The sequence below is a fragment of the Fringilla coelebs genome (assembly GCF_963513975.1).
Source record: "Fringilla coelebs genome assembly, chromosome: 7".
Taxonomy (NCBI): Eukaryota; Metazoa; Chordata; class Aves; order Passeriformes; family Fringillidae; genus Fringilla; species Fringilla coelebs.
Genome location: NC_140035.1, coordinates 11,615,446 through 11,634,872, shown reverse-complemented (window position 1 = coordinate 11,634,872; position 19,427 = coordinate 11,615,446). Strand labels below are relative to the sequence as shown.

At 45.0% G+C, this 19,427-nt stretch overlaps 1 protein-coding gene across 1 annotated transcript in view; it reads right to left on the bottom strand.

Moving 5' to 3' along the window:
- The window catches only part of TFCP2L1 (transcription factor CP2 like 1), a gene marked incomplete at its 3' end in the record, with an annotated part of 29,995 nt that extends 17,703 nt beyond the window's left edge, over positions 1–12,292 (bottom strand). The window contains exons 1-2 of the mRNA XM_084209347.1: positions 12,184–12,292; positions 7,840–7,991 (exon numbers count right to left, since the gene is read on the bottom strand). Coding sequence (XP_084065473.1) covers positions 7,840–7,991; positions 12,184–12,245 — 214 coding nt within the window. The 5' untranslated portion in view covers positions 12,246–12,292. The remainder of the gene's footprint in view (positions 1–7,839; positions 7,992–12,183) is intronic.
- Between the last annotated feature and the right edge of the window lie 7,135 nt (positions 12,293–19,427).

Genomic DNA, 19,427 nt, shown 5'->3' with positions numbered 1-19,427 from the left:
AGTGGCAGAGCTGGCATGTGAACTTGCATGCTTGATGACACACACCTTTTTAGCCAGTCACAAGCTAAAATAAAAATTAGCATAGGACTTCCTCAAGTGTCCCATGTGTGGACACTCTGCAGGACAAGAAGCAAAAGCAGAACCCTCAATCCCTGAACCACAAATGACAGTGAGATATTCTGCAGTTGCTTACTGTAGCCTCATTTGACAAGATGCTGTAGATGTTTATCCAGTGGATATTTTGAATTCACCAGCTACACAATAGGCCACCCTGGAAGTTCCCACTATGCTAGGAACATGGAAATCCTGCAAAGGAGGACAAGCTGCGGGCCAAGAAATGCAAAAGGAACACTAAAGTCATTCTAACACTGCAGGCCCATCTTGCCCCACATCCCATCTTCAACACAGCAGCCAGAGATGGAGCAGAGTCAATAAAGCCAGACTTTTCTTCCTTGCCATATCTTCTCAGTTTCTGGTATTCAGGGTCTAGATCACATCTACATTGAGCTGCCCAGCCAAGACCAATGCTCATTAACTCTTTTCTGTGGTCTCCTTCTGAATTTGCTTGTACTGTGGCATTAAGAACCACAATTTACACATGCCTTGCTTTAGCACTGACAGTCTGGGCCTTCACCTGTCTCCTGCCTCTCCCCGTCCGCAAAACCCCCTTAGCTCCACCATGTTGGTACTCAGGAGCTCAACACAGAGGATTCCGGCTCTGTCTGCCCCTACCATCAGGCCAGCAGTGCTATAGGAACACAGCACAGCAATTCAACTCCTAATTCTACCACCACACCACAGAGCTTCACTGTCATTATGTCCCTTTTATGTTTTTCCTCCTTTTACAATGTGCCCCCAACTCAAGGGGGGGTTTCTTGCCTCCTTTTTCTACTTCCCTACCTCTTTCTTGTGGGAAATCCAAAGAGCTGCCTCAGAGCCAAGTTTGCTGCCGGAAAATTTCACTGCTCATTTACTATATGAACATTTTTCTGTGTCCTACTCTGCACAGACTTTTGAAGATGGTCTATTTTACAGTGGTGACACTTCATAGCTAAGAGGCACTAACAGAAACACTCCTCATTTACAGTGGTTTCCACTCAAAAGAGGGAGGTACATATAAATCCCCAAAGAATACAGTCTCACTTTGAATAAAGGACTCAGCCAGTGGACACAAAAACACTTCTAGCTGCTAACTTCACTGTGTGCACTTGGGTTTCTTTTGCATAGACTTCCACTTGATCTCACCTGAGCTAAACCATGTTATAAACTTTGATTTTTAATACAAATTAATCAGTGAAAAAATTATGGACCTTCAATCTTCAATGGAAGGCTGAAAAAATACCTACCCTGTGAAAATCATTTCTTCCTGTATTTCCACTTCTTTAGTATGTACTTGAAACACCCAGGATTATCTTAGTCACATCTGTCCAGCTCAGAAAAACCTCAACCCTCTCTGTGTAAGTAAAAAATACAGGCTTTTTCTGGTTTCAACCTGTTTTAAGTCAATTTGGACAACAGGTTTTATAGCTTTGAAGGAGTAGCTTTGTGTGTAATATTTACTTGAGTTTCAGATAACTAAAATGAATGGTCCTGGGTGAGGGTGCTGACGAGGGATGCAGAAGAGTTGAGTATGACTCCTGACCCCACCGAGCAGCTCCCTTAGATGCCCTCAGGTTAAGTCCCTTCCTTCACCACATTTCTGCAATAGGAAACTGGGAGAAGCCAGTCCCACTCCCACCCGTGGCTGCTCAATCAGGCTGCCACACAGGGCAGGGAAGGAGATGGGATCAAGGCTGACTGTACCTTCCACACCCGTCACAAATGTGGCACTGAGCTGGGACAGGAGGAATTTCACTGCTTGCTGTCTAGTTTCAGGGACACATAATAAATGCTTCATAGGAAGCAAATAGGAGGGGGAAAAAAAGGTGCTTTTTTTCCCTACATCTTAAGGAAAAAAAGTATATTCTCTTATAAAAATGCATATTATTATTCCTACAAAAACAGCTAATCAAGTCAAACCTACAGTATTTCTCAAGCTTCTTACTGCTACCTAAAATGTGATCTTTTAGGGCACAAATTAGAAGCGGCTAATTGGAAAACTTCTACATCATCTCACACTGACAGAAACATTCACAAACACATCAAATCATGTAAAATCACAAGCAAAAAAAATTCTCTCATAATTAAAGGAATCTCAAATAGATATGGAAAATGAGATAAAGTAAAAAAATTATGTGGAATATCAGGCAAAAATCTTCCCAATATTTTCATACTTCTTACTACACTCTGAGGAACTTCTGAGCACTCCCTTTTTTCACAGATATTGAAGATTTATGGGGGACCAAAATGCAGTCTAGGGGCTTCCAGTAGGATTTGTGCACAGGCTACAATCCAGCAAGCACACAATCCCGTTTGAATTTCATCCAGATGTTAGTAACAGAAGAAAGGATTACAAAAAGAATAGAAAACAGCCTCTTGGTTAAAAGACAACTGAGATTCTAGCTTCCTCGGGACAACAGAAGTCAGATGCTCTACTTACACAGAGGTGCCCTGTCATCTGAAGCAAGATTCATAGTGAGCTTTGGGATGGTGTGGTTTGGAGACAGGGTTGTTTATCCTGGGCTGCCAAGTGAAGACAGAGCTGCCAAACATATGGGGAAATTGCTTCTAGCACAATTAATGGCTTCAGCTGAGACACCAGAACCTACTCAGAGCTGTCTTCAAAGTCAGGCAGGAGACAAATTCCTTCTCCAAAGATGAAGTGCACCACAAGAACCAAAAACACCAAAAGCCACTTTCAGAAATGGGAAAGACAAATTAGCATTGTTAGCCATTTCATTTTTTAAGCCATCCAAACCCAAGAACAGAGTGGAAAGGGGTCAAGGAGCAGTATGGCATCCCATAACGATTAGGAGAAAAGGATGCATGGGTGGGTGGGCAGGAACCAGGGAGCACCTGTACTCACAGTCTCAGCAGCACAAAGCCACTGCTGTGCCTGTGATCTCAGGCAAGAGTGGAACGTTTGTCCCATGGGAGAAGCCACCAGAAGCAGGGCTCCTACACATGCCCAGGGCCTGGTCACTGATGGCAGTCACTGTTAGGAAAAGAGGTAGTCCTAGCACAGGACAAAGCAAAAATATCCATAAACAGAGCTATAATTAAACCAGAAGCACACCCAGCCAGAGCTGGTCACTCAGCTTTCTCTACATTTCATTTAGGCAAATGAAGAACCATTCCAGGAAAAGTATAAACATCTAGGCAGTTGTGACCCCATAAAAACTCAATTACGTAGGAGTTAACGTCAATATAAAACAGCTTTTTTCATTTACTGTAAATCTCAGTGTTTGAAACTGGGTTCTCTTGCTGTAGATTAGGCAACCAAATTTGAGCTTTAGACTTTTCAAGGGAGGCAAAGGTTTCCTTCTGCCTCCTGGTGTACACAATTTCAGCTCCTACTCAAACAATTAGGCATCTACTCCAAAGCATCCTCTTGCCCAGCGCTTCCTGCACCTTTCTTTGGAGAAGCAACCAGAGCACATCTGCAGTTGAGCTGAGGCAGGACAACACCCAACAGATTTTTAAATGCAGCACCATTTAAAATGTATCAGTTTATGCACACATATCTTGAACCTGGATATATGCCTTGGCACCCTGGGGTTGAAATTTGGGCTTTTGTTAAGGAGGGAGCCAGACTCAAGTCCATCATCAGGTTTATAAGGCATCATTTGCTAATACACCCCTACAGCAACACTCCCAAAATCACAAGTTCTCTCAGATATTAGTGGTTCTCCCTCATGGCCTGGGTTTTTGGCTCGTTTGTCTTCTGAACCATCTAGGACTGGCACTAAGGCTGACTCCTGGAAGACACCATAAAGGAGGGGTGTCCAGCCTTCCAAACCCTAGCCAGCTGTACACTGAAGTCTTTGCACAGCCAAGAACCACAAGTCACACTGCAGATCAGGAGAGCTGAATGGAGCCCAAGAAAACTTGACAGGCAGATAATGGCAAGTTACTCTGAAGTACCACTGGGACACTGGGCTGGATCTCTCACACAGCTCTCACTGACCTTCTGTCAGCAACCTTAGCCTCCCTTTATTTGAAGTAATAAACATCTGAAGTCCTGAGCCAGCCCAACACTGGTCATGAAACAAAATCATGACTCGAGCAGCTCACAGTCCACATGTGGCTCTGGCACTACAAGCTGACTTCCCTGGGCAATGACTTTCAGGTTTTTGTGATTTTTGACATTTTGTTTTTTACAATAATGACATTATTCCTCAAATTTATTAGCATTCAGATCTACTGTACACAGTGCTGGTTTCCTCCACATTCCTCCTGCTGCAATTTCTGGAACCACCTTTCATTGCGTCCAATTCTGTCCGTATTTGAAACTGGTTTCAACCAGCCATGGTCAAACCACACCCCATATGACCATGGAATATGCACTGCATCAAGCCATCTTGCTGAAGCAGTGGTTTGTAATATGGTTGCTGGTTGATTGCTTGTTTGAAAATCCCTATCCACAAGAGACACTGAAATAGTGCTAAAAGGCAGGCTAGCTCCAGAGACGTTAGGATGTTTGTGCTGCAGACTTCTGGACAGTGTAGTTCTGTTGACAGATGTGATCCCTGACCAAAGGAGAAATGCCAGCAGCAGCTTCCCATGCAAGGACAGCACCTTTACCAGTCTCATGGACTGAAGGTGGAGTGGTATTGAGACACCATACCAATAAGCCTGTACTTTGTCCCATCAGATGAGTAATCCTCCTGAGATCCAGTAAAGACCTCGTAATGAAGGAACTGCCCTAAGGATCAACAAACTAATACTGTGTTCAATTTGGCTCCAGTTTCCCAAGGAATGTGGGAAGGCAGGAGAGGAAAGAGATTGGGACTGACAAGTGTAATGAGTCAGTCTTTGGAAACCAAGCTACAGATTTGACTCTAGTTACCTCATTTACAGGCTGGTTCTAGAGTTGTGGCCAGAGAGCACTCATGGTTTCAAACTGGAGCAGACAAACTTGGGACTCTGCCACTGCTGAATGTCCCCAAGTCACCTTAATAGCTAAGCTCACTCCATTATGCTCCCTCACAAATCCTTCCCCTGCCCCGTTGTGCAAACGCTGGTCTCTGGTTTCCAACTCCAGAGTCCTCTCAGCCTCCATCCTTGGGGAGAGTCCAGGCCAAAGACCTCTTCCTCCTCAACACACTGACCATCCCCCTAGCTCTATCCTGCAAGAAGCAAGGCTCAAGAGAAGCCATTAAGCTTCACAAGTCTGGAGCCCTCTGCCACCCGTACACCAACACAGCCACTGGACAGTCCTCCTTCCTAGCCCATATGAAGTCTTTTCAGATCTCACATGGAACTCTCCACTGACTCCTATCTCTGCTACACAACTTGGCCTTCAATTTGCTACCCAGTACTTCCAGCTTTCCACAGCCCATAGGTCAGGTCTGACAGAGCTTTCTTCCATGCAGTTCTGCATATGGACATTCCTGAGCTGGTCCACCCACCACCACTGAGCCACTCACGTGTGGAGAACGCATTTCAGGGCAGGAAGCAGAGCTGCTTCACAGTGACAAAAGGTCATAACTGAGTGGTGAAGAGCTAAAGCTGAGAAGGAACATTTGAACAGCAAGTGGCAAGAATCACCCAGCAAGCAGAAAACTCCAAAGCCCTTACTCACAGTTTGAGAAAGCAACCACACTGGATGTGAACTGCTTTGTTGGTGCTGCTGGGACAGCCACTGTCTTTGCACCTACCTTACTACAAGCCAGCCCTGACTGACACACAGGCAGGGCAGAGGGACATTCATTAATGAAGTTACCCATTTGCTAAAGTAATCCCATCACAACACTCAAGAAGGGAAGTTTTATGTAACAGTGCTTGGCCAATCCGTGATAAACACAGAGGGAGGTTAAGGTGCAAGAGGTGTCCTTTTCCTTACAGCCAGCACAAGCTGATAAGGTATAAGGAATGGTCTTAAATTGCTTCATGAGATGTGGCATTGTAGCTGGGTCACAGTGCTTTGGAGTCAGCCAGTTCTTCTCCTATGCCACAAGCACTGGTACCAGAAACTTCAGCTTCCTCGAGGTCCCTTCAGGCACCTCCTCAAACTCACAGAACATAACTCTACTAAAGGGATTAATTTTCTAACACAGCCTTTAAATCCTCATCTCTTTTTAATCCATGGCAATGTTCTCACCAGTAGCCCACTAACAGAAACTAGACAGCCCAGCTTCCCAACTCAGCCCCTCTGCATAGCTCCTGCCAGCCTCATCCCTGCTTTGCTCCTCCAGACCTGCCCAGATTCATGCTCTTCTGTATTCGGCAAAGACACATCCCACCTTGAGGGATGAAAGACAGATGACATCCCAAAAATGACAACGAAGCAGGAAGCACTGTCAAGATGTAAGGAGGACAAAGCCTAACACAACATGGTCTACAAAAAGGCAGTAAAGTCTTCCTTTGCAAAGGAAAACATGGATTGCTCCAGTCACACATTTTTTTAAAAAACTCATGGTATTGCATCAAGAGTTGTATAACTTTTTCCCTGCTAAGGTAAAAAAGTAGGCACTGCTTCAAGTATGCTAAATATTTGGATGTCAACAGATCTTCATTTTAAAAAATCTTTTATTCCAATACAGGAAAGAATTGTGTTTCATTGGAAGACTGATCTCAATCTCACAATTGATATGCCCCATTATAACCTCCTGGGATCTGCTGTGTTTAGATTAATAAACTGAGATGACACAGTCACATATCCCAAGCATCTTTTGATCCTGAGAGACAGAACAGTGCCAGCTTACATGACAGGAAATACCTCATTCCTTGGGTAGAGCCTGATCTTTCTGTGGGGGTTCTATGGGTCTACCAGCTGTCAACACAGATCCAGCAGCCAGCTGCACCTGAGGTCAGAGTCCAAGGGAGGTCAGGACTCCAATTTCTACCAGTGTTAAGAGAAATCTATCCAGGGAGGCACTCCAGACACCCTACTCAGTGCATGACACTTAGAGATGAGGCAGTATCCTGAGGTAGGAGAGGATCTCAGTGAGAGGGCAGACAGCCTTCAGCTTGTTGTTAGGCCCTTTTTGATAGCCTGGCGGAAACTGAGAGAAAATGTGTTTTAGCATAATCTGTGCATGGAGCGGTCTGATCCCCTCAAGACCCACACACAGGAGGTGCTGCAAAATGACAGCCAAACACCAACCACAGATATGTCTGCACAAATGCTGGCAAAGGGGGGAAAAGGAAAGGACACAGAGAAACAAAGTGTTTATCCAGGAGTATGAACTAGTCTGCGAGGTGGGCTATAGAGGGTCTTGCTGCACTGAACCCTGGCAACTTGTCAAGTTAGGCACTGAGCAGAGCCACTAGCCAGCCTGTTGGAGAGATGTCACTCTGCCCAGACCTCAGAGCAGCCCTTGGATACCTGCTAAATCATTCCCTAGCTATGCCCTCCAGCAATGCCGGGGGACTTGCAGTGGTAAGAGCCCTCCCCAGTCCAATCTGCTTCATCAGTCTGGCCTTGTGAGATGAAGGCAGGAGGCTGCAGCTTTAGTTATCTGAGATCAAGGCAGAACTTTGCCACAGGGAACTGTGCATGCCATAACACTGCCTTAAGTCAACAGTTAAATCAGTGGTATTTCATCATTTTAAAATAGTTGATAATCTGGTATCTAAATGTGGAAAATTAAATATTTCTCCTTTCCTCCACCCCCCTCCCCACTTCTACCCCTCTTTTCCCATCCCGCTGCCCTCCCAGTAAGGCAAAGTATGGGATCAAATCTCATGAACTGTTCCCAGGAAATGTCCTCTCCTTCAGCGTACTGCAGACCCTACCTTGGTTGAGGTAGGTCAGAGTCTCTTCGTGCAGTTTCACGGCGGGGGAGGTGGCTGTGCAGAGGATGTACTGAAAGGGTGGCAGTTTGGCATCGTTCTCAGGAGACAGCTGCGGCTCTTCCTGCTTGAAGATCGGCAGCGCAAGGACATCTCTGCAACGTACAAGTTATACACAGTCAGAAGGAGTTGATGGACTCTTCCAGCCTCAATCTGCATGTGGTTCTCATGATCTGAGATAACGGGAGTGGTCTCTGAAGAAACACCAGGTTAAAATGGCTAAAAGAGGAAAAGTTTGTCCTGTTTAACCAGGCAACTTCTGCATCTAAGATATCAGCACAGCACATAAAAGAACATAGCACTGGCAAAACAGAGTATGTCTGAGAACTAATGCAAGTTTTTAGGAAATAAATCAGATTCACTTTTCAGTTAAGCAGTCTTCTGGATGAAGAAAAAAATCAAAAATAGATACTTCATCCTTGTGGATGTATTTGATTAAGAGTTCTCAGGTTCTCAGATGAAAGCCTTTCAGAAAAAAAAAATTAAAAAAAAACAAGAAAGGGCACTTTGACGGCCAAAAGTCAGATCAGTAAAATGTCTTCAAGTAGCAGCCATGGGTGGGAAGCAGACACAGCTCTGGTGTACAAAGGAGATACTCAGGTAAATGATGGCATGAACAGCTGGATGAATTTACTCATCTCCCTGCATTCTAGTAAGCTTGGTCCCAAGGAATCACACAGCTCTTAAGAAAGCAATGGGCCACCTTTGTAAGTGCACATACAGGTGTGTGGGAGCAGCTTCACCAGGACCTGCACACAGCCCCAGCTCCCACCTCTTTACAAAATGCTGATAGTGACCTGCCTGCTGATTTAGTCCCAGGCTGATCCCAACCCACACTAATCCCCACGCAGAACTGGTATTAGCAAGGCTGAGAGCTTAACAAACGATGATGAGTTGATTAGTACAAAATGAGATGTCAGGAAGAAGCATCCGTATCTCAGCCTGTCTGATACTGAAGAACCACATTTGCCTTCCTATGCCACTAACACTGCTGATCACTGTGTCCACCTACTTAAAACATTAACACCCTTCCAAATTAGGAGGATTATACTGAACACAGTGACAATTCAGAACAAGTGATTCTTTTTCTCCTCTATTTCTTCCAGATGTGTGAAGACTTGGGATTCTCTTTACACAGGCTATAGTTTTGCTCCTTTTGACAACGCCACACACAAAATGTTTTAAGAAAAACCATCCAGTACGTACAGGCACGCAACCTGAAAGGGCATGAAGAATTTTTTCCTTGCCTGTTCAGTTAATGATCCACTTATAGCGCTCACAACCTTGAAGGCTACCCAGGTCACCAGTGAAACAGTGCAGCAGTTTAGAGTAAACCGCTCAAGTGCCTGGTTCAAACACAGGTACTTCTGTTTAATAGAAAACAATGCCAGAGAGCAAATTGTGCCATTTCAGATTCAGACCGAAGAAAAGAAACACCCATCTCTGTTTCCATTCTCTCTTCCAGCCCCACACCCCCAGTATTATCAGCCACTCGAAGGCATCCAGCCCCATTTGCTTCCTGGCATTACTGACATAATCCCAGCTCTTGCCTAACTGCTGCCACAGAGGGTTTTTTTTTTTTTTTCCTTAGTGATGATTTACTACAGCAATGAAGTGACAGAAATGCCTGCAGTAGATTTCTGAAATAGATAGCATTGCTCCACACACATGCAGGATCTGATACTGCTCCGGAGCCATCTCACTCAGCCCGGAGTCATCTCACTCAGCCCGGATGCCAACATTTGCTCCTAAGGATGCCAACATTTGCTCCTAACCCGCTCTGCACAATGCTCTCTGAATGCCTGTGGCTTTACAGAGGAGAACAGGTCAAAAACTCCAGCGCCGGAAAACTTCTGCAATCTGGCAGAAACAGTGCAAAAAATCTGGCCTGGGTTTAACAGTTAGGGGTGAGGAATTTGTACATACACTCACCTGAAACAGCTGAGAAATTTAGGCAAGGGGAAGTCGAAATTTGAATACCGTATTTCACACCAGGCTCTTTGCACCCCTACACCTGCCAGCACAGCTGTCTGATCGCTGAATTTTGCAAGCATGGAGGAATCCATGACTTGGTTTCTGGAAAGCTTCACCATATTTAAGCTCTAACAAAGCCACACAAGTTAATCACATTTTTATTCCTAGAGCATTTAAACTAATGGCCTGTGGTATAACTGCTTTGGGTCAAGACCTTCTTAAGCATTCGACCTTATTATAAGTATTTCGGACTTAGAATGAGGTCAAAAGAATTTTTAAGTTATTAGCCATCACAACACTTATTCAACTCTTCACTCAAGAGCTGCAAATCAAGTTTAGGGAAAAACAGTCTTGTACAAGAGTTCCCACCCTTAAAAAAAAAAAAAAAAAGTTGAACTCCTTAAAACTCTACCAATTTCACCCTTATGCTAAAGATTTACAGTTCTGGACTTAAATAACAATTAGTTTGCATACCTGGAAGGTGAGAAAGTTAATTGAGAGTTCAGTCAGCTGACAGAACAGAGGGTGAAACATGTTTTGCATTTTCATAAAAAATGAATGAAAATTTATAAGAATTTTTCTGTAGCATTATCTTGCTCCAGCTACAAATACCACTGAAGTACAACAGAACTTACACGGATGTCCCAAATACAGAGAAAGCTCTTGACATCTGCAAAATATAACTTATACAAACTTTTCTTACAGCAACTTCAAATATTGTACTATTTCACTTTCTTGCAGTCACTACAAGGCGGTATGGAAAGCCTTCAGAAAGGCATTGCTCAGCAGAAAAATGCCCCTGTTAGAAATACATGTCTTGACACATTCTCATGGAAACTGAGTTGGCCAGAATTAGCCATCTCTACATAGAAAAACAAGAGTTTTGTTCAACCAACCTGCCCTGAAACACCTGAGGGCATTGCTGCCATAAAAATGGCTATAGGGATTTTAATCCCAGATCAAACCCACCACTTAACAGAGACAGGTACTCAGTAAAGCTCAAGTTTGCTCCTAAAACACCAACAGGTCACCTCCATACCAACAGCCTTCCTGACAGAACAGATATCCTTTATCCTCCAGCTAGCATCAAGCCAGAAAAAATAAGCCAATATGTTTTCTGGCCCATTAAACTGAATTTAAATTGTGGAGTAAAGCCTGACCCAGACCTGATGATCTTCTAGCACTCCTGCTACAAATCCATGGAGTTAATGCAGGAGCCTGACCACTGTAAACACGCTCTAATGGAGAATATGCTGATGCTCCTCTGCTAGCACCATTTTCACTGTCCTAAACTAATCAGATTTGCAAGAGCAAAGCAAGAGAGAACAAGACTTTTGCCACATACATGTTGTGAAACGGAGCTATTGACAGAGGGAGGAGATGAAGAATCTTGTACGAAGAAACGGAAAAGCTGCCAGAAGGCAAGAATCTCCCAATATTGTATAATTGGATAATGGGAAAATATTATTTAGTCCAAAATAAAATTCCTTTGCAAGTACACTGATAGGCAGCAGGAATAGTCAAGATAGCGTGTCTCCTTGAGAGAGAAGCATTATCTGCATTCGAAGTGCTTCTCCAGACAAACTCAATGTTCTCTCAAGAGTGGTTATTTGGGGGTACATTCGAAAGTCAGGGTTCTTGGGCCACAGCCAGGTTCTCCACTGCCACAATTCAGCAAAATCCCACTCCAGCAATCACTGACGGCTGAGCTTTACATCTTCAGAAAGCAAAAAATTCACAAGCACCCAGCAAAATGGGAACTCCCAAAGTTGCCTGCTTTGACATCGTTTGGAGGGAGGAAACACGAGTTTGTGCTACACATGTCACAGACTATTGTTTAGCAGCCCTTGTACTTAAATTAGGCACATTTAATTGAACGCAACTGTGCGGAGGCAGGAAAAAGCTGGTTTAGGCAAGTTCAGAAAGTGAAATTCTGCGCTTTTCACACATCGTCCTAAAACGCAGAGAAAGAAATCCCATCCCCAGAAAACTGGGTGCCTTCTCAATTAGCCAGCAGGCGTTTTCCTCAGCCCTCTGACAGCGCTCCGCCGCTGCCGCACCTCCTCCCTCGGAGCCGCGCTACCCCAGCCCGGAGAAGAGGGAACCCGGCACAAGCAAGAAAGCAACGCTGCAGAGAGCTGCCTAACCAGGCGCTAAAAAATAAAGAAGGAAAAAGAGAAAACGAAAAAGGAAAACGGTCCCTCAGGCAGAGGGAGCGGCGCGGCGGGGCGCCGGGAGGGAAGGCGGCCGCGGGACGGGGACACCCGACCGAACACGCACCCCGTGCCAGGGCTGCCGCCGCCCGGGACTCACCGCAGGTAGCTGCCGGTCGAGTGCTGGTTGTAATGTTCCGGCTGCGTGTGCCAAAACAGCATCTTGGGGGCGGCCGGCGGCGGTCCCTGCGCTGCGGAGCGGCGGCCGCGCTGCCCTGCCCGCCCCACCGGTGCCCGGCACGGCTGCCGCCAACTGGAGCCGCGGCTCCGGCGGCTCCCGGCGCTTTTATGGCTCAGCCCCGGCGGGCGCGGGTTGGCCGGGCCGGGGCGCCGCAGCCGGGCGAGCCCTCCCCCGGCCCGCCCCAGCGCCGGCCCCGGCCCCCGGCGGGCACGGGCCGCGCAGCCCCGGGGCGGAGCGCCGGCCCCGAGGGACGGGCCTGGCGCGGAGCGCGGTGTGAGGGGCGCGGGGGCCAGGGAGGGACGGGCCCCGCAACCCCGGGCGGCCCCGGGGAATCCCGGCTGTGCTGGGGCTGCCGCCTGCCCTCTGGGCTGGGATTTGAACCCGGCCGCTCCGTTCTACACGGAGTGTGACAGCTCTGCTCAGGTTCCTCGCAGGTCCCTGTTTTCTATACATGAACGACAGCTGATGGCTTTAGCTCCGTGCTGTCTCTTGCTCTCCCCTGTGCCTCAGGTTAATGCGACCTTTGTGTCAGGGGGTGTTTTCCAACTGAGAGAGCAAGAGGCAAAGTTTGCCAGAGGAGTTGGATGAAGAAGAGAACACTGTCAGAGACTGAACTCACCCCTAGCCCCTTGGACACCCTCCTGTCCTTTCTATCTCAACTCCCCCACACACTACGGAGAAATCTGTTTCTTTTCAATTTCGAATTGCAGATCCTGATCGTCACCCACAAAGGTGCCCACAGCTGTCATTTTCCAAACCTCCTCCTCTCAGGGCACCTTCATGTCCTACCCGTCCTTCTCTGGTCTGATAGTTTGGACAGGAGGGAACAAAAGGGGAGAGGGACTCCCTGTTTAGTCATTTCATACTGTCTATTCACCAGCAGAAGTAAGAACAAATCCTTAGTTACTCTGAGTCACTAAACGAAATCTTTCAGTCAGTTTTTCAGGAGAGGGCTTCCTATCCCTGAGGTTCCTGGTCAAATTTCAGCTGAGAAAAAGGCACTTTACTCAGGGTACTTGTCAGCACTGGCTGTCAGATTTCACTGTCTGATGAGTTTTTTCAGAAAATGAATTTTCTATTCTCCTGCCAGGATTATAGAACATTGCTATTGTCATAGCATTTATAGATCATAGGTCAAGCCCAACAGAGTGAGATGCAATATAATGATGATCATTGGGGTTTCGTATCTTGAGATAAAGAACAAGGCAGCCTGGAAGGTAACTAAGCAGCTTCACAGAGATGTTATGAGTCTAAAAGTTTTTAGGATACATTGTTTATATCTGCTTGTTAATTTCAGAGTAAGAAATTGCACAAATCAATGCGCCTTTACAGTGTCCTTGGTTACTACAGCATTAGACAAACACTGGCTCTGGCAAAGCAAAATGGCTGGAGTTATCTTTTTTATACTCTCGAAAATATTTAGCTCTGCTCACACAACGTCTGAGACCTTGATTAAGCAAAGACTATATATAGCTCTTGGACAGAGAAACAAGGCAAAGTTTGCAGAGCTGTCCAAGGACTTCTCTAAATAGTAAATATCCTTCCACAGTTTAAGTAGTTCACTGCACCTACTGGGGAAATATAAAGTCCAATGTAAAAGTAAATTGCCCCACTGTGTGAATCAAAGGATCCCATCAAGTCTGGTGAGATATTTTTTCTTTACTATCCTTCTAGAAAGTACATATGTTGGAGTGAAAATTACTTTAAAATGATTCCTCTCATTTCCTCTCTAGCCTGTTGATGAATGTAGAAAATAAGGTGAAATCTACTGATTAATTTTACAGAGACTCTGGCAGCAGCTCTGTCTTCTAAATGTTCCTGTCCTTCCCATTCCTTTCTAAGCCGAATCTGATGAAGGAAAAGACTTCTTTGTTCCTCATCTACCTCTCCTGAAAGAAATCTCAGCCATTTTCTGGTCAAACTGCTGCTCTTCCCCCAGTTTGGAAGTTTGTACCGCAGCATAAAATATCTTCTCCTGGCCTTCAGAACCCACCACATCACATAGTCCAAATCATCCTCTACACCTCTTACTCTGGGGCTCCCAGCATCTGTTCTTCCTCTTATCTTAACACAACCCCTCAGTGAAGAAGTCTTCTCCACCACAGCTTAGTCACCCAAACTTCCCTTTACTCTTCTACTTCCTCCCAGATTAAAGTAATTTCTTTGCTGTGCTGATTGCTTTTCATCTCTCGTTTTAGATGCTTGTTCAGTTTGCCATGGTAAAATACTTTGATCATATGATTAACAGGGATTGATTGAATATTTTGTTTGATGGATTTTTCTACTTGAGGTAATGCTATGAAGGGACCTTGGGAATTTTTTTGTGTTGGAAAAAGGTATTTAAAAAAACAAGTCTCTTTTGCTGTGGATGTTTGTACCTGGAAACCCAAGCAGTGTGCCAGTGAGTTCAGTCCAAAAGTTCATTCTGCTGCTTCACTGTTCGTTGCAATCCCTTTAGCTAAGCACTGAGTGGGAAACATCTTTCATCTGCTTCACTGGAGAGTCGAGAAGTTTTGGTCAGCTTTTCAGCACCTGGAACCAAACTAGCAGAATTTGCAGTGAAGTGACTGAGATACAGTCACTTTCAGTGACTGTATTCAGTTCCCTTTCTGCTCTGGAAGAACAATGTTCCCATTAGCCGAGGGTCTAAATGGAGCATTGAGCATTGTAACACTGTAGAGATGGCTACAGATCTATAAAAGGAGTGAAACTCTTCACTTGCTTCTGAAACTGAAAAGAAACAGAACATCTCTATACCTTTATGACTTCCATCACAAACATCTGAGTTGCTTCTGGGAAGTCTAATAGGATGTTCTATATCAGTTTAGCAATTTTGTGTTCACAAAGCCCCAGATAAACTTAAAGGATCAAGGGTGAACATTATACTGTGCCCAAGAACTCCCAAAAGCAGCCAGTTATTCAGGCTGGTTTTTTTTATCCACCTCCCTCCTGATGCACAGACCATGGAATCTGAATGAACTGCAGGGATCTGAAATAAGCTGCAGAGACTTACTGAGATGGTCACTCAAGCACTGAATATGCTATTATGAAAAATAGTCAGCATGTGGCTTTGTGCTGCCTTTCTGTGTATTTTAGCTCCCAGGTTTCCAGCCTTTGGCTTGGGGATCCTTGGGGGAATTATATTGAAGGAGGCTCTCCAAGATAACCAAGAAATGTGACTGGGCTATGTTTGGCTAAATTTGCTCAACTTTCCCTGGAAAATACTGAAGGCATCAGAAAACAGAAAGGACTGCAAACCTGAGGTTTTAATCAACAACAATATTATGAATGAAGAAAAGAACAGCTTTTACACAGCCCTTATTGCTTTAAATTAGAAAAAACATTGCTTTGCCTTTGACAGCATTTGGGACTGCTTCCAGTGGCAAGTACAGGCTTTCACAGGTACTGACCCTCAAGTTCCTTCATCTATTCCATACTGGTCCACTTTTCAGATGGAAACCAGCCTAGATGGGTTCCCATTGCCCTCTGCTAAGCAGAAGCTCTGGGCAGCAGCTAGCACCAGGAATATGAATGTAGTCATGGTATAACAGCCAAGAAGGAGGACACTGAACTGGAAAAACTGAGAATGAGCAAGGTCTTGAAAGTGTGCATTATACTGACAGAAACACAGAGCTTATTTTGGTTTTACAAGAGGAAGATTAACAGGTGACTCAAACATAGTCTATAAATACTCACATGGAAAATCAACATTTCATAAAATATGCTCCTAAACCTCACAACAAAGATACAAGAGCCACAGAATAAACACTGCAAGGTAACAAAGTGAGGTTACAAACAGACTGCAGTGAATGTAATCCACCATGAGCGTAACTTTCCCAAACTTTGTGGTTAAAGCCACCTCCTGCCATCCCTATTTTCTAGATATAATTACAGACTAATTTTTTTTCACACACACACACACGCGCACATACACAAAAAAAAAAAGTTTAACAGAAAGTAATTCATTTAGGTCCTGTGGCAAGTCTGAGAGAGGAGAGCAGCAAAGAAGCTCGCTAGGACTCTTTCTGTCATGACAATCTCTGACCTCTCCTGCCAAAGGCTTCCAAAAGCCATCTTATTAAAGTCACCTCCCTGCTCTACCTCGTGAGTGTGGGGCAATGTATCCCCTTCCCTGACAGTCAAACTACCCCACGCTCATATGCTGTGATGTGCTGTCAACACAATCATCCTGACACAATGAGAACCACATTAACTGAACTTAATAGCAAAACAAATATCAGGAAGAATACCACACAGACTGGCTTATTTTCTTATTCAAGTCATTCATTAAAACCCTCACCATTTTCTTACTTATCAGAGGTCACCATCAAATTTCCAGCTGCCACTAAATTTCCAGGCACAACATAGCACTGATGTATCCACGAGGTCTTTTTGCCACAGAAATTAAGCCTCATTTGCGAGCTCTCCCCAATGTCATATTAATCATTTTGACTGTCCTGATTTTATCGCCAGAATCAAAATTTTCTTTCTTCCCGGTGAACATTTCTTTTAAAGCCATTTTGTTGTGGAAACAAAAAAATATTTACACAATGAGGAAGATGGATGATTGGATGACAAAATAAGTGCTTTTTAAATGCTCATTATACATCTATTGGCATTGGCTGTCTCATTGTGAGCTACAGGCTGCAATCGTGGGGACACACAGTAGCCGTGTTTACATTGCTGCAAGAGAGAACTCTGGAGCCAGCAGCACAAGTAGGAAAGCAGCACATGACTTAAAAAAGAAAAAAAAGAACAACAGCAGAAAAAAAATAATCATGTACTTTTTGGCCAGCAGCAGAGACTGACTCTGCAAACAGCTGTGCCCAGAACATGGCTGGGGGTTAGTTATGGTCCCTCTGCCTGAGGTCATCGTCTGTGCTGCGCTCCTGTCCTGGCTGGAGCCATGTGAATACATCACACCTCACACACCAGGGTGGCAGAAAGGGGGGACTGTCACTGCCTAGAGCTTTGTGGGGAGCAGTGGCAGGCGGTGAAGCATCGTCACTCAGAGCTGACAACAGCCCAGCTCTGCTCACAGCTCTGCTGCCAGAGGAAGCTTTGCTTCATAGCTGAAAAATTGTAGCTGGGCCAAAAATATCTGTGATGGCTGAGTATATCCCACATCCGCCCACCAGCCTGGTCTGCCACCCTGCCCCAAGCACTGGTGTCAGCACTTGCAGGGAGAGGAGAGCAGAGAAAGGAGAGGCCAGGGGCCAGGCTGCAGCAGGAACTGACTGCTTCAGCCAGCTTTGCCAAGGGTGGGTGTGGGAAAGCAGAAGAGGTGCCAGAAGATGTCTAGTCCGTAGATCCCACAGACCAAGGCTGTGTCCTCTCTACTCATGGAAAGGGAGTCCTAAAAGCCTGAACAAGAGGCAGAAGACTCCCTCTGGAGATTTGCAGGCACCACCAAACTGGGTGGGGTGGTTGGCATACTGAGCACCCTTGCTTTGATCAGCGGGACCTTGGGAAACTTGAGGCCATGAGAAACCTCACTGAGTTTTGCAGAGCCATGCAAAGCACTGCACCACGCTGGAATAACCCCATGCATCAGTTCAGGCTGGGAACCAGCTGACTGCAGAGCAGCCCTAATGAGGAGGACCCAAATGCTGTCTTGAAAGATTAAGTAGAAAACAACAGTTCCCCCTTGCCACAAATGAGGCAAACCATTCCTCATAATGCATGAGATCAAGGAAAGCTGTCGCCCCTTCTCCTTGGTGCTGGTGGAGCTGCACCTGTTTGAGCCTCCTGTTCAAGGTGGAGAGTTTGGACAGATCCAGCAGGTGAACTGCTGAAACACTCAGTGGGGCACAGACCACCTCTCCTGTGAGGAGAGCTTGAAGGCATTAGGCTTGCTGGGTCTGAGGATGATGAGGTCAAGACAGGTCCTAATAGCAGCCCACTATGCAAAGGCATTAAAAAAGGTGACAAAGTCAGCCATTTCTCGTTAGCAGCAGTGATCAAGGCAATGTCCACAAGCTGTCACTTGGAGGTTAGACTGAGCATTAACAAAAAATTCTTCACCAGACAGGCTGTGGCATCTCCATCCTTGGAGGTGCTCAAGACAACAGCAGCAGAGCCATGGTTGATGCAGACCAGTGTAGGCTGGATTGGATTAGTTTAGATTAGAGACATTCACAAGCCACTTCCCCCAACATTTCAACAAGTCTATGAAATCCTGCAAGAGATACTGTGGTCCTGACCCAGGTTTTAGTCTTCATGCTCCATAATCCCCTTCTCGCTCAAGGCAATGTCCAGGTCTTTACCAAATGTGTAATGCCCTAGCACATGTGGGATGCCCACACTTTCCCTCTTCCTGAAGAAGGGGGAAAGTGTGGTAGAAAGTCTGCATGCTGCTCTACTGCATGTGCTGTCCTGCCCCAGTGAGACTTCTATGCAAAAGCCAGCTGAAAAGTGGTTATTTTTAACTCTAGAGGAAAGGCTTTATTATAATCTGGAGTTGGCAAAGTAACAGTGTCAAGTAGCCACATCCTCTCCAATGTAAAGTCTTCAGACATGAAATAATTTTAGGATAATTACTAGACACAGTGAGCACGTAGAAAGAACTCAAAGGCTGCACTCCAGGGCATTTATCTGTTGTAGGACAGCACTAAGTATGAAATATATTACAGTCTTTCATTTCCCCTGAAACACTTTAGAGACATTTTAAATTCCTTGAGAGGAAAACAATTCAAGATGCTTCATGTACTCAAAACACCTTTCAATAGTCCCTCAGAGAATGCTTAGTACCTCAGCAGAATCACATAGTCCTTCACAAACATTATGCTTGAAAACTCAAAATACTAGATCACATTGGCAATATTATCATTATTATTACAATAATATTTGTTCTTTGCTTCAAAGCAAAGCTTCCATCAAATGAGGTTTTTCATATAGAAATGCGCTAGTTAGATGATTCGCACAACAAATTCATAACTAAGATAGACTGGAAAAGGGAGTGTAGTTTTCTTTCATTAGCTGCATGTAGTCTGACTGTAATTATTCCCAACTGGAATATTTGTACATAAAAGCAATTTTGCAATGACAGTAATTTGTACAATTATTCTAATAACATGTTATTCCCTTAATTTTACAAACAAATTCTAAGACTCTTTTTTTATTGTGTTTGCAGAGCAATTCCCAAGTCAAATAATGAAGCCTCC